We start from the raw sequence: 15315 nt of genomic DNA on the forward strand, positions 1-15315 counted from the left end.
ACTTTGTAAAATCTATGAGGAGAGGGGTCATTCTCATCTGAGGATTTGAATACCACTCTACATTAAAGCATTCAAGGGAATCACCTGCCTGAAGCTTACAGACCATGTAATCAAATCAGTGTCCTTCAAATTCAAATGTGAAAATATTTAGTCACAGTTAGCAATTCAGATAACAATTCTTACCTATGCTATTTAATAATGGTGATGAAGAACAAAACAGAAAATGTTAAGTGCCTAGCAAGGTCAGGTTATTGATATTTCAGATGCGGATCAACCTGCTGTGCATTACTAGTATGTACAGTATTTTTAATTTCATCTATAAACCACTCAGATACATATAGATTAAAAAACCACCAGAATTATGACTTGTACGCATGCAGACTCACCGTCAGAAGTCTCAATCTCACCACCAGACACACAATTCACTAATTAAATTATGTATCTACCAGTAACACTGAGCTACTGAGGACTTAGTTTTGTCACCCATAAATATCTGACAGCCAGCAGTTCAATGCAGACATTGAGGGAGGGAGAAGAGGGATTGTATACCACAATCCTCCACTGTATATTTTCTGCTATCATTAGATGTTAGACAGATGATTTCATCTCTAAACACTGCTCCCTAGCCAACATCAATAATTGTTACAATCTGTAGTTTGCCTTCAGCAAGACAGGACTCCAGTAAACAGGTGATACTTGGTTTTGTTTGTTTAAATCAAAACACTATTTGCCACATTAGCAAATCACATCAGTGGCAACAGTTACTGGAAGAGAAAATCAGTTCAGTGGCAGCAACATATATTTAACTTTGCTGCTGCTGAGGGCAATTTCCATTTTTGCTAAAAAGTAGGTTTACCATTAGCAAAAACAACAGAATATGTACTGCTAGATGCCTCAGGGAAAGAATGAGGAGCCAACATAGCAGATTTTGATCCCAAGACTTTTAACTTCAGGTAAGCAAAGCACAGAGATGTACAGGGTTATTCAGTGCAAATAAACTGCTTTGAAGGCATCTGGATTAAAAAGAGTGTAAGATGCTAATTTGTGGAACAACATGGGCAATTAATATTAAATTTGCAAGTGCAGGAAGTATTGCTAACAATCAAAAACCATTTGAAATGAAAGCTGCGAAACTTAAAGCTGACATTTTGAAAGTAAAAAGTTGAATAGCAAAAAGTGAAATACAAAACTGCAACAAAACAGATTTTGAAAAAAGGCTAACTGATCCTCAACTGCTCTGCTAGTAAGCTCTTAATTATTCTAGAAAAAGACATCCTCACTGTGTAGTATTGAATAGCATTTTTGTACAAACTGGAGGGCAGCAAAGAAGCAGTAATATCAAGCATGGTAGAAGCAAAAGCCCTGATGACATTCAGATAGTCAAATATCTTGTTCTGGACTGATAGCAGTGGAAGAAATGGGTTGCCTCACGTTCCACTAAGCACAGGAGGAGACTAACAGTGTTTTAAGTTCTGGAATTCCTTCCCCAAACCTCTCCACCCCGCTACCTCTCGCTCTCCCCCCTAATTAAGATATTCCTTAAAACCTACCTCTTCGACCAAGCTTGTGGTCAGGTGTCCTAATATCTCTTTACTTGGCTCAGTGTGAAACTTTGTTTGATAACACTCCTGTCAAGTGTCTTGTGATGTTTTACTACGTTAAAAAAGTGCTATAAAACTACAAGTGGTTGTTGTTGTAATAGTGCTGCTCACAGAACTATACTGCAGTACACGTCATCGCCTTCAAAAGCAGTAACCATCACTGTACATTTTTAGTGTCTTTCATATATTAGAACATCCCAAAGCACATTAAAGGGGTAACACTGGACACCAAGCTGTAACTAGAGAAGTTAGGGAAGGTGAATAAAGCTGCAAAGAAATACAATTTTGAGGATGTGTTTAAGGTAGGAGAGGGGTAGAATGGCAAGGAGGTTTAGCCACAGAATTGAGTGCAAAAGATGTGGTGGCCGAAGGGTGCCACTAATGGTGGTTTGGGAAGGGGGAGTAAATGTACAATAGACCAGAGTTGGAAAAGCAGAGAGCTAGAGTTGAACAAAATTAGAGGTAGAGTGAAGCAATGGATGAAGAGTTAGAGAACACGAAAAAGGTGCATTGGAGCTTTCAACATTTAATGAGACTTTTTAGGCTGGGTACTGGTTTTGTGTTGAAAACCCCACCTGGCAAGGCATTCATAATGAATCAGTCACTCCTTCAAAAGCAAAGATACTAAAAGTACAAGTACAAGTACAAATAAAAGCAGCACTTACTGAATAGGCACCAATTAGGAATGCTGCATTAGCTCGTTTTCGTTGATCAAAGCTGGTGTAGTGGACAATCTTCTTTCTTGACAAAGTAAACGACTAAGGGGAAAAAGTGTTAATATGTTAAAACAATCCAGATAGTATTACAAAAACATCTTTACAGTAAATTATTGGTACAAAACCTTAAACTTGGCCATTGTGACTTTCCGTTACTCTATAGACAATTCCTGATACATTACTCTACGGTGAGATTTAATGGTTATTCATTGGCATTAGAAAACAATGTTCTGAAGATTCACCATAGAATATGTTAATACATCACAGGCCTCTTGAGTTAGGCCTGGAAAGGCATGATACATTTGTCTTCTGCAGGATCAAATTAACCTTCCTGGAGAGAACCTACATCTTTTAACTGATATAACCACTTTGTCATTTAAAACCACAGATGCGCAGCTGCATGATTATTAGAAGGATCTCCGACTTTAGCAATTGTCCAGCATGAGATACAACGGGTAAATCATGTGTTTGCTTCACTATCTTATCTCAGTCATGAAGAAAGAGAGCAACATAACCTTTACATAAAATGGAGCTAAAAGTCATGATTAATACCACTGGGCACCAACGAAGGGCCATATTAAAAGATACAAAGGGCTGACTTCGGTGAAGGACACCAAGGACCACATACATGATCCTTTAATCACAAAGGTTTTTATTTTATTATCCCAAGATCTTAATTCATCCTACAGTCAGCCATGTCCCTAAAAGACATATTTTTAAATTGTATGAAATGCAGCACTTGTGTTTGCACATAATCCTAATCGAATACTTGCACATATAAATCATGCCACGTGCAGGTCACCAACGCCATTCTTTTTAAGACTAAGTGAAAGCAGCGTTGAAACTGGCTTAAATGCAGGAAAAACGTGATCGCCATTGATTTTAATGGGGGCGGAGCTATTACTACCTTCTAACAATTTTTGGTAAGAGTAACAGCAGAGCAGCGCAAAAGTCCCAGGTAAATATGGAGTGGCATAATTAATGGCGTAAGTCACTGACTCCACAATTTTTCTTCCTTTTGCGCCAGTCAAGGGTCCCCATAACATAAATGCACCATTACAATGGAGCAAGTCCCTGGGAAAATCAGTGCCCATAATTATATTTTCTCATTCTGGATTTTAAACATATGACCTCGTAAACAGCCAGACTACACTGGTTTCTTCATCTCTTACGATGTGCGATAGTGGTAATTTATGGCAATCTCTAAACTATTCCAAAAATGCAGTCAGCAATTTCTCACTCCAGCATTTAGATTCCTGCCTGGTTTTCACTGGTTGCAAGCAGTCAAATATTCCAGTTTTAAGCAATTTTAATGCTACAGAACACAAGGTATGAATAGTTTGAACCTTCAATTTGCAAATCTGCCTGCTCAAGCAGCAACTGCATCTTTTCCTACTCATCTTCCCCTCTTCCCCTCCCCCCCCCAGCCAACCCATAGCAAACATTAGAAGCAACTAGCACAATACAATATTCTTGACCACTCTAGACAAAAGCAGTTATTATTTGTGACTCCCCAGTTTACTACACACTGCCCTATTAACTCACCAGTAATCACTCAGAAAAGGGCTAAAATGAAAGTCTTATGAATTTGTTTTGCAATTATTGCAGCTGTTGAAATACTTTTCATACTACACAAGCAGCACCCTGTGTGGGAGGTTAGTACACCTCCAAGGACCCCGAATTCAGATCCAGCAAATGACGTGATGAGATCTTCACATCTATTTACAAAGTCAGCTTGCAACCACCTCAATCCTGCTTTTGTGTGGATGTGAGTCCACAGCACAAAACTGTCGTCACCTTGAAATTAATGAATTGACTAATTTATGGCCACAATCTGAATAGATGGAATTAGCTATCTAAAACAAAATGCTGGAGTCTGCCACCAAGTGAGCTTGCAAAATCAGAAAGCCCTAACACTGAAGTCCTGGCATTAGAAATACTATACGTTGATTACGGTGAAGGCTGGTTCCCTAAAGAGGAAGAAAACCACCCATAGTTCATCCACAGTTTAACAGTTCATTCTTGGTTCCTGCTAAGTGTGAGTGTTAAAAAACACAATCTGACAGGTTTGCCAGTCAAAATCACCATCCAGTGAACTACGCAAGTAAGTACATATGTGCAGTAAGTCTGATGCCTCCCGTGACCAAAGAGGCTTTTGCTGCTCCTTGCCAAATGTCATGCATAAATGACTACTTTGCCATCGCACAAAAGGGTTGCCAACACAATGGAAACATATGAAGTATAAGTCTCAAATTCAGGAGAAAAGGAGAAGACTGATTTTTTTTTTAAATTTGGCATCAAAAGGCCAAATGAGCACTAATCGCCTTGACCAGGCTTTCCCTTGCAAGGGGCAACACAATTTATGATAAGCAAGGAGAGAAAATCTACCAGGGCTATCCGTGATACCAAGAAAGGGAAAAATGACGCAACACCTTCAAACAGGAACTGAAGCATCACAAGCTTGGCTATCATTAGCCACCATAAAAAGGACATGATTGCAAAGAAAAAGCCATAAAAACATCACCTTTTCTCTCCCACCTGAACACCAGCAGCACAGGAGAACTTTATCAATTACAGTACTATGAATGGACATTGGCAAGAAAACATGACCTCTGCCAACCCAATTTGAGCCCTCCCATTCCTGTATACAATCAAAGGAGTTGTAGAATCATTTATCAGCAATGTGGCTTAGCAACTTGAATGTAAACAAACTAGTGTGCATAGTTCAAAACTTGATATTTTTCTCACTCAGATTTAAATGGTTTAGACAAGGCAAAGAAAAAAAAAGTGTTCCTTAAACCACAGCAATTGTGATACGGAGAGAAGCAATAAGCAGTGGAACTGGCTGCATCCAACTGCTGTAGGATGTACACAAATCTTTGAAGGTGACAGGACAGATTGAGAAAGCGGTTAAAAAGTATACGGGATCCTGGGCTTTATAAATAGAGGCAGAGTACAAAAGCAAGGAAATTATGTTGAACCTTTATAAAATACTGGTTCAGCCTCAGCTGGAGTACTGTGTCCAATTCTGGTCACCACACTTTAAGAAGGATGTGAAGGCCTTAGCAAGGGTGCGAAAAAGATTTACTAGAATGGTTCCAGGGATGCGGGACTTCAGTTATGTGGATAGACTGGAGAAGCTGGGGTTGTTCTCCTTAGAGCAGAAAAGGTTGAGAAGCAGAGGACACAGATTTAAGTTGATTGGCAAAAGAACCAAAGGCAACATGAGGAAAACCTCTGTTACGCAGCGAATAGTTATGATGGAGTGCGCTGCCTGAAAGGGTGGTGGAAGCAGATTCCATCGTGGCTTTCAAAAAGGAATTGGATAAATACTTGAAGGAAAAAATTTGCAGGGCTACGGGGAAAGAGCAGGGGAATGAGACTAACTGGATTGCTCTTGCAAAGAGCCAGCACAGGCTCGATGAGCCGAATGGCCTCCTTCTGTGCTGTAACGATTTTATGACACTACTTTGTGCTTCCTGGTCAAAGAGGTAGGTTTTACGGAGGGCCTTACAAAAGGAGGAAATGGAGGTGGAGAGTCTCAACAGTTTAGGGAGAGAATTCCAGAGCGTGTGACCTAGATTAGAAAGAATAGCCGCCAATAGTGGGGCATGGGGAGGGAGAGATGTACAAGAGCTGAGAGCCAAAAGGAACAGAGATCCAAGGGTGGGGGTTGCAAAGCTGCAAGAGACTGCAGGAGATAGAGAGGAGCAAGACCAAGAAGAGGTTTAAACACGATGATGAGAATTTTAAATTGGAGGACCTGGAATCTATGTAGGTCAGCATGGACAGGGGTGATGGGTGAGCTGGACTTGGGAATGAGATAAGATACAGGCAACAGAGTTTTGCACAAGCTGAAATTTATGGAGCGTGGTGGATGGGAGAACACTGGAGTTAGAAGTAGGCAGTCTTTGTGATGGGGAGATGTGGGGTCGGAAACTCAGCTCAAATTTGAATAGGACATCAGGGTTGCGAACAGTCTGATTCAACCTGGGACAATGTTTGGGGAGGGAATCAGTAGCAAGATTACAGAATTTGTGGTGGGAGCCCAACTGGAGGAAATTTTAGTTCATCCACGACTGGATGTTGGACAAGCAGTCTGACAGACAGTGGGTCGAGTGAAGTGGCAAAAAGGTAGAGTTGGGTGTCATCAGCATACACGTGGAAGCTGATTACTTGTCTACAAATGAAGTCACCAAAGGACACCCTGTAGATGAGGGGGAGGAGGGAAACCAAGGATTGATCCTTAGGCGATCTCAGGAGGTAAAGGTGCATAGGCAGGAAGAAAAGCCATTGCTGGAAATGCTTTGGTTATGATCAGATAATTAAGAGTGGAACCAAGCAAGGGCAGTCCCACTGATATGGCCAACATAGGAAAGACATTGGAGGAAACTGGTGTGGTCAACAGTGTCAAAGGCTGCAGAGAGGTAGAGGGAAAATTCACCAGTCACAGAGTTTGTTATTTGTATTGCTGATTATGGCCATTTCAATGTCGGGGCAGGGTCCCAAACCTGATTGGAGGCACCCAAACATGGAATTGCGTGAAAGATGGACACAGATTTGGAAGGTGACAACACATTCAAGGACTTCAAAAAGGGAAGGGAGGGTGGAGATGGAATGCAAGGGTGAGGTTTTTGAGGAGGTGGTGATGACAGCAGTTTTGAAAAGGGTGGGCTGGGGTGGGAGGGGGAGGGGGGGGGGGAAAGAAGCACTTGAGATGGGGATCATTTACAACGTCAACTAGCATGGGGCCAGCTGAACAATTTATATTGTTAAACAACTACTTTATAAAAATACCACTAAAACATGCCGAACAAAATGAAGGTTGTTGCTAATATTCTTAAAAGGGTTTGTGGGACCCTGCTGTGTGCAAATTGGCTGCTGCATTTCCTACACTTCAAAATACTTAATTGGCTGTAAAACGCTTAGGGATGTCCTGAGGTTGTGAAAGACACTACATAAATACAAGTTAGATCTCTTTTTTTCTCTTACATGCATACATTACATTAACTCATGAACACCCTGTCTTCACTCCTACCTTAGTACACGTTAACTGGAATCTTTCCACATACCCTGTAGAAATTTTTAAGAAATTGACTACATATGTAAAGAACGTGTTGAGAGCCATAAAAAGAGTGGAACAGATACAGAAGGGGGAATGGACAAAAAAAGTGAACAATTACAGAAAGCAAAATAATTTATTCATCCGTGAGCAACCATAGGAAATCTAATATGCTGCTTTTCATGGTATAATGCTAACTTTTATAAAACTTTATTCTCTAACCTGAGTAACACCATTGAAGACACTCTGGTAATATTTTCCATCTTGGACGCATCACGTTACATTTTAAGTGAGTCAGTAGCACACATGAAAAAAACTTGGTTGGCCAATCAGAAAAACAAAGAACCCAAACACTAATCGCTGCACATTCATTGCACTACGTCTGGCCACATCTCAAACTGCCATCTAGCTCCCCAATCACCATAAGCAATGACATGGGAGGTCCACTAGACCATTTGTAACGGTAGGATGCTGACAGATGCAGGGTAATCGTCTAATGCTCACAGATCCACAGACAGTCAAATTACTCAGTGCAACAACAGACAGGAATAAAATTGTATCAGATGCAGCAAAGGCACTAAAGCTAAGTGCCTGAAGGTCGGTCGATGTATGTATGTATGTATGTATGTTAAGTACCATTTTGAAGTGAGGAAAGAAGAGTACAACAGTGTTGCCGAGAACTGGGAGAACAGGCGGGGGTGAAAAAGTGCCAAGACATCAAAAAGGACTTTTTTTAAAAAAAAGCAAGAGACCCTGGGCCATCTCAAGCAGGTTCCAAATATTAGGACATAACTTTTTATACATGGACCACAGGCTCCCACAATAAATAACTGGTCCAGGAAGAGGAAAAGTTCAGACTATCCTGCTCTGGACAAGGTAAAGTGATAAAAGACAAGACTAAACTAGGAACTTTTAGAAATTAGATGGCTTCAAAAAGTTGATCATCTCAGCAATTCTTCATAAGTTCTCTCATGCTTAATACCCAGCACCAACCTTCTTCCTTCCCCCACCCCATTACTTAGAATGCCACATTACAATTCTTGTTGAAAGGTCACAAACTATGACATGTTCAAATGCCTGCTGATGCTCATTGCAGACATGTACTGCACATGACACTCATAACTGAAGCACAAAAGTCTGAATTAAGTCACATGCAGTAACTATGTTTTTAGTCTTCTGGGAAAGTCGATGTAATTCACCTGCGCTTTACTATGCAGTGATAATTAACATTGTTACTGTGTTTTGGTTAACAACCAGTTTTGTTAAAGCTAGTTCTTTTTTGAAAATTTGGTATATTGACCAAAGCAGGATCAACAGAATCCCACTACAGATGCATCACCATAGCAACTTTAAGCTAAACAAACATAAGCACAACCCACTTCCCCCACAACAGATTACACTTCTGATTTTCTACCAGAGTTATGAACTCATTATTTTTTAAAAGTTGAGGAAAATACTTTTCAGCTTGCAAGTCAAACATTAACTGCAGTACAAACACATTTTGTAAGCCTTCACAAATAGCAATGCATTAACATTTTAACATAGTAACTTATCTTTAATTTTAAACTGATTCAGAATTTTGCTACAGCAAATTAAAATGTTTATGCCAAGTATGCTCTTGCTCTTTGCCCCAAAACTACATGGCATGAAGTATTCTGTACACAGAAAGGCAATCCAAAAGAGTGTCATTTGAATCACAAGACTAATCCCGATCCTTTGTCCAACCAGCCAAGAAGTTTTTGTAATCCTGTCAAATCAAAAATATCTTGCTATTTTAATATCACAACTAACCACTCTGCTAAACTGTAAATTGTGACAAGTCAAGTTAATGTATTAAATATAAAAAATGTGAACATAAAACAAACCAAACTGTATATCTGAACAATGCACCCATGGCATCATTCTTTCCTACCTCCTCTGCTCTTTCAGTGAGTCAGTGAACATTCATTTATGCCATTTCACAGAACTGCCCTATTTTCATTTTAAATTGATTTGTGCCAAAGACACAACAGAACTTTTTTTTTACACAGCACTTAAAGTGTAAATGATTCAGTGACTACATTGCTTAAGGAGGCCAATAGATGATCCAGATAATTACATTAACAGTAAACCGGAGACATTCAGATCTGAGTCAGTGACAGGAGAACACTGGTATTCTTTCAACAGCGAGAATTTGTAAAGATACAAGCGCACAAAGTGGCTCGCTTTCAGCTCATAACAGTCTTTAATTTGATTTCCTGGGGCATTGCTCAGGGATTTTTTTTCAAATTTGTTTCTCTTTCTGCTACGATCTCACTGCTTGCTTACCATTCTGATTTTTGTCTTCTACTGTGGTTGTATCTCTCTATGCCACAAACAACTTTCCCATTGTCTATTAAATCTTCAGAGTACTTTGGGAATCACATTTATAATGTACACTTTTAGATGATCACCATTACTTTGCCTTTTTGGCTCCAACAGAATTCTGATATATGGTTTTGAATTTGCCAAGTTACTTTCCTTTTGAAATAACCATTTTTTCCTGGGCCTTTTGGCTACCTAATATTGAAGATTATAAACACCGTTGTCTACTGTCACTTCAGTCAGTCTCCACATTTATTTCAGTGGCACATATTGCAATTACTTTTCTTAAAGTCACTGTAACACTTATCAATATCCTTCATCAGTGTGAAGCCCAGCAGTGTGTGGGGCTGAGTGAAAGTAGAGTCCAGCAAATGGAGTCTGTGGTGAACAGAGCTGGAGCATAATTCAAGAGCCTTTGACAAAGACATCAGGAGAGATGGGCTGATCTGGTCTGACACTCGACTAGATCTTAAGTGTGGTTGGAAATGCAAAGCAAATGCAAGCCAGGTCTGAGTGAAGAGTCACAAATGCCAAGGTAAATCCAAGACTATGACTGGATATATAGCAGGATCTGAGTATGGAGCAAAGAGATGCAGCAGGGACCAAATAGAATAGCTTAGAGCAACTAGAGCCAGCACAAAAAGGTGAGAGGGCAAAGTTTGTGATTACATTTTAATAATTTTTTTATGGGTATATAGTAGATTGGGTGAGGAACCATCATGTCAGCTGGATCACAGAAAATGTGTTGCAATTTATTTAGTCAATTTTGTTACTGAACCAAAATCAGTAATAATTTGGTTCTGAGATCAGATTGGTTGAAAGGACAGCAGTATCCAAAATCTGACAAGTCCCAAAACTCATTAATCAGCACCCTCTCCTCTCACCTGCCACCCACATGAACATCCTAGTTGAAGTCCCGTGTGACTAAGACCACAGTTCATTGACTCTACTCATTTTTAACCTCTCCGTTGCCTTTGACACCATTGTCATCACACCTCCACCTTTCACAAATTTCAACTAACCATAATCCTAACCCCAATATCACTCTTTCTTCCCCCCACCACACATCACCCAAGCTTCAAATCCCTCATCTTGGCCCACCTTATTTGGATAATATTCTCTCGCCATACATCCCAGTCACAACCACCATTCCCCCAATTGCAGATAATACTCAATAGTATTACACAATAGGAGGCTGATATTTCAGACATTATGCCCTTCTCCTTCATTCCCAAAATCACTTTGGCTCACCATCACTTCCCACCTTCAACAACACATCTCTTTAACCATGCCTTCAGTTTATTCCTTCATCCCAAATTATTTCACTTTCTTTTTAAAAACTTGAGCAATGTTATAAAAATGCTAGTTCTTTATTTGCTGGGATATAGTTCATTGGAGGTTCTCTTATAAATACAACACTGTGACCACATTCAGACAAAATTATTACTGTAGCACTTGCAGCATTATGGTTTCTCCCCAGTTTTTCCATACCTTTGTCATAGGTGGAAAACTAAACACTGATTCCACCTTAATTAGATACAATAAAATAACTGATTTTCCATAGTACTTACTTTCAATTTCTTGTTAAGTTTGCAACAATACCGATACAGTTGTGCCAAGTTGAGTGGTCCAAAATCTGCATAGAAACTGAAAAGTTGCACAATTAATGTAACTATACATGAACGAGAGCCAAAGAAAAAAATATTCAATATCGTTTCTCGTCAAATGTAGTATTTCGATCAGAGAAGCCAGGCAGGCAAAACAACGCAGAATACTTTTAATATTTAAAGGTTCAATGTGTGAGAGCGAGAGAGAGAGACACATCATCATCATCAGATAATCAAAGACAACATATCTCAGGATAAGATATTAATACACTAAGCTGTGCTCCTGGCGTTTCTGCTTTCACCTGAACCCCTTTAAGCCCATTAACAACCCTGCTGTTCTGTGCTGTACACGGTGTAATTACAGGAGCACCTTCACAACGCCTCCAACTTTTTTGAACTCCCGTCATTATTACCAGAAACTTACTTTTCGTAAACGAGTTCCTCGTCAGTGCAGAAGTAATGTGTATTGACGGTGCTTTTCGGCTTGTTTCTCAGAGTTGCGAAATACAAACGATCTAAAAAATAAAATTAAGAAATTGGAGGGGAAAAGAAGAAAAAAAAATTAAACCAGTACCAACAGCAGAGCGCAGTCCCGGTCCCCCGCATCGCCCACCACCAAGCCCAACCGCTGCCAACACTAGTGGCACTCAGCCGATTCCCACGGAGCCAACACTCACCTTTGCTAAACTCGGACGCGCTGATCAGGTCCTGCTCCTCGGCCATTTTAAACAGCGCGCGGGAGGGGGGGAGAAGCGGAGGCGGTGCGCGTACATGTGGTGCGCGTGCACTTGGGCCAGAGGGGGTGCGCGTGCACCGGGAAGAGGATCAAGATAATGAGGATGCGCGCCCCGTGGGAGGGAGGGGAAAGAGAGCGCGCGCGCCCGGAACGGTTCCAATTTCAAACCTTCCTAAGCGGGAACCGTAGTCCCAACAGGACAACGGTGCTCCCGCTCCCGCTCCGGCCCCGCGGCTTCTTCCCAACTAAAAAGTAGTCCCGTGCGGTGCCCAGCGGCCTGTCCTTGACACCCAGCCCCCGCCCCACCACCCGCCGCGACTCGACTCTTCGCCTTCGACGCCAACTCAGGCCACTCCGCGCGCCGCGATCCCCACAACACAGTCAACAGCAAGTCACATGCCAGCCGCCTATCGTTACTATGGCAATCGGTCAGCCAATCATCAGAACGGAAAACTTGAAGAAAAGGGCGGGGCAACGCAACACTGGCGCTGGTTCACCTGCAGGGGGCGTCGCATCATGGCACTAACCCAGGACCAGCGACCTTCCTGGCTCTTGAATTAGGACGAGTTTTATCAGAAACAGGATCGCCCCCGATTCAGGCACCAGTCTAGAACCAGCTCCCAAACCAGTAACTTAGCCAGCCAAAACGCAGAGCAACTGCCCAGAACTAGTTGCTGAGGCAGAACGTCTTTGATAAAAGATCAAATAACAAAACATCTAGAGACTAAGATAATAAAAAATTGTCAGCAAGGGTTTCAAAAGGAAGTTCAACTTTACCTAACCTTATTGCATTCAGAAGAAATAACAAAGAGAAGGCAATGCAGTGGATGTAGTATACATGGACTGTCAGAACACCTTTGATAAGGTGCCCTATAAGAGACTCGTGTCAAAGGTGGAGTCAGGGGCCAGGTAGCAGAATAGATCTAAAGATGGCTACAAAACACAGAGGGTGGGAATTAAGGGAAGTTTCTCCGGCTGGCAGAAAGTGGGAAGTGGTGTCCTGCTGGTACCAATGTTGTTTACGATATACATAAATAGTTTGGACTCAAAAATTTGAGGTATGGCGTTGAAATGTGCAGGTGATACCAAGTTGTGGGGGTGTTGCTAATAATGGCTGCACCAAAATAAAGGAAGACATAAACAGAATTGTAGAGTTGGTAAATAAATTGCAAATTAAATTCAATATAGCAAAGTGTAAGATGGTGGTTCATCTTGGTAGGATGAACAAGGAGGCCACTTATTCAATGGAAGGTAAGAAATGAAATGGGAAATCTGGGAATACAGATCTGTAGATTCTATGTATGTTGTAGCAGCACAATAATAAAACCTGCAATTCAACCTACCAGGGGTTCTGGCCCATGGTAGGATTGAGAAAGAAACCAGAAACACCAGAGAGAGAAGCTAGACTGCTTTATGAGCTGTCCAGGATCCTGAGAAGGGTTTTTAGAAAAGCCTCCCAGATTACTAAAATCTTGGGCAGACTTGGACTTTATAAAGAACCAAGTTCTTTGTGGGGAGGAGGGGGAGAAGGGGAAGCATTTTGCACAAAAAAGAGAAGATTGAGCATATTGGAGGCAGCTTTAGCAATGGAGATGTGGGAGTTCCATTTAAGATCAGAGGCGATACAGATCAAGAATGCCAATAGATGAAGGATTAAGTGCAATTAATTAGCTCAAAGGGCAAGGAATAACTTTTTGCAGTAGTTTTAACAGTAAGACAGTCAGAGAAGAGGTGAGAATTTAAAGATGTAAATGGGGCTGAAATAGGATAAGCACAAGATAGTTTATATTAGCATTGATTATTTCTTCCAAATATTCACAACTGGGGACAAGGGGTACATGCTCTCCCTAAGTAGTGATAACCCATGCAGAATTAATGACTGTCATAAATGAGGTGGCCATCCTAAAACAAGCTAAAAGGAATCAAAAACAAATCCAAAGGAATTTATCTCAGAATACCAAGACACAAAGAATGAGGTTTGAGTGCAATTGACAGTGATCATGAGCATCTTGAATATTGTGTCCAGTTCTAGTCACCAATATATAAGGGAAACATTGGAGGCAGTGCAGTGAAGAGCCATAAGGCTGCTCACCAGTGTTAGAGATCCAAGTTATGAGGAAAGGTGGGAGAAACGTTAACTTTTCAACCTTGAAACGAGTATACCAACAGGTAATCTTAGAGGTATATACAGAAAAGGCAAATCCAGAATATTACTTCAAAGTAAATTATAAAAGTAGAACAAGAGGATAAAGGTTCATACTAATATAAATTCAGGGTGGTAGACCCTGTTAAAGACTTTGGAGATGTTCAAAGCAATAAATTGTTTCACCAAACTATTGCCAAAAAGCAGCATTGGCAGCGGCTTGAGAGTTGACCTGTCCCATCATCCTCTAGCAGTATATGTTTTAAATGGGAATGGAAACAGGAGAGAAGGGACCGAATGGAGAGAGAAAAATAGGACAATTCTCATGACTGGGATTATTGACTATTTGATCGAGCAGGGTTTTTTGGTTTAAGTTGTAACTAGTTTCTGATATGAACTCAGGTTCAGGAATTTTAAGGGTTAATCCACAAACGGTCCAGCATCCTTGCTGTCACGTTGTCAGAGGAAGACAGACTGGGTGTCAAGATAAAGGGGATTGGTTTATTATGAAGAACTTATTGACCAGAGAAATTTCTTTGCTATGGGAATTAGTATTCCAGACACTGCAGCAGCGTGCAATGATCTAGTCATGGAAACTTATCCATAACAATCTGGGACAATAGGTAATTAATTACCTTGCTGCAAATTTCCAGTAGCTATTCGCATGGGAAACAATGTTCGTCCATGCACAGCATGGGATCTTCCGATAAGAATCCATTATTGGGAGGGTGGTAGGCAACGGTATTGGCCGACCCCCGGATGGGGAAGGAGTCAGGGCAAAAACTGCCAAATCTCCTGTCCAGAGAGGCCACAAAAGAACAAGAATCCACGAGGGTATTAAATTAGTCTCCGGCGGTAGCGCAAAAGAGGCGATAGTGATCCAGCGGCCCGTTTTGTTTCTCCCAACTGGGGCAGAGATATGGACACAATTAGCCTGAGCATCCTGGGATAGGGAGGGAAAAAATCAGTCATGGATCCTGCACCCTTATTATCATCCAATGTTCCCTGTTAAAAATGCGTGTGTATAAGATATCAAGTGAGGACAAGATCAGCTTCAACAATAATGCACTCCGTGATTGAATATTCTGGCAAGGTTGACGTCTGAAA

General features: G+C 41.0%; 1 protein-coding gene across 3 annotated transcripts in view; it reads right to left on the minus strand.

Annotated features, from left to right (window-relative positions):
• cdc14ab (cell division cycle 14Ab) overlaps positions 1-12383 on the minus strand; it is a 128487-nt gene extending 116104 nt beyond the window's left edge. The window contains exons 1-4 of one of the 3 annotated variants that reach the window (XM_067990587.1): positions 12007-12383; positions 11754-11844; positions 11294-11369; positions 2267-2359 (exon numbers count right to left, since the gene is read on the minus strand). In XM_067990587.1, the coding sequence (XP_067846688.1) occupies positions 2267-2359; positions 11294-11369; positions 11754-11844; positions 12007-12052 (306 nt within the window). In that variant the 5' untranslated portion in view covers positions 12053-12383. The remainder of the gene's footprint in view (positions 1-2266; positions 2360-11293; positions 11370-11753; positions 11845-12006) is intronic. The other 2 variants (XM_067990585.1, XM_067990586.1) reach the window with 2 other exon arrangements.
• Positions 12384-15315: the final 2932 nt, after the last annotated feature.

The sequence above is a fragment of the Heptranchias perlo genome, chromosome 9, assembly GCF_035084215.1.
Source record: "Heptranchias perlo isolate sHepPer1 chromosome 9, sHepPer1.hap1, whole genome shotgun sequence".
Classification (NCBI taxonomy): domain Eukaryota; kingdom Metazoa; phylum Chordata; class Chondrichthyes; order Hexanchiformes; family Hexanchidae; genus Heptranchias; species Heptranchias perlo.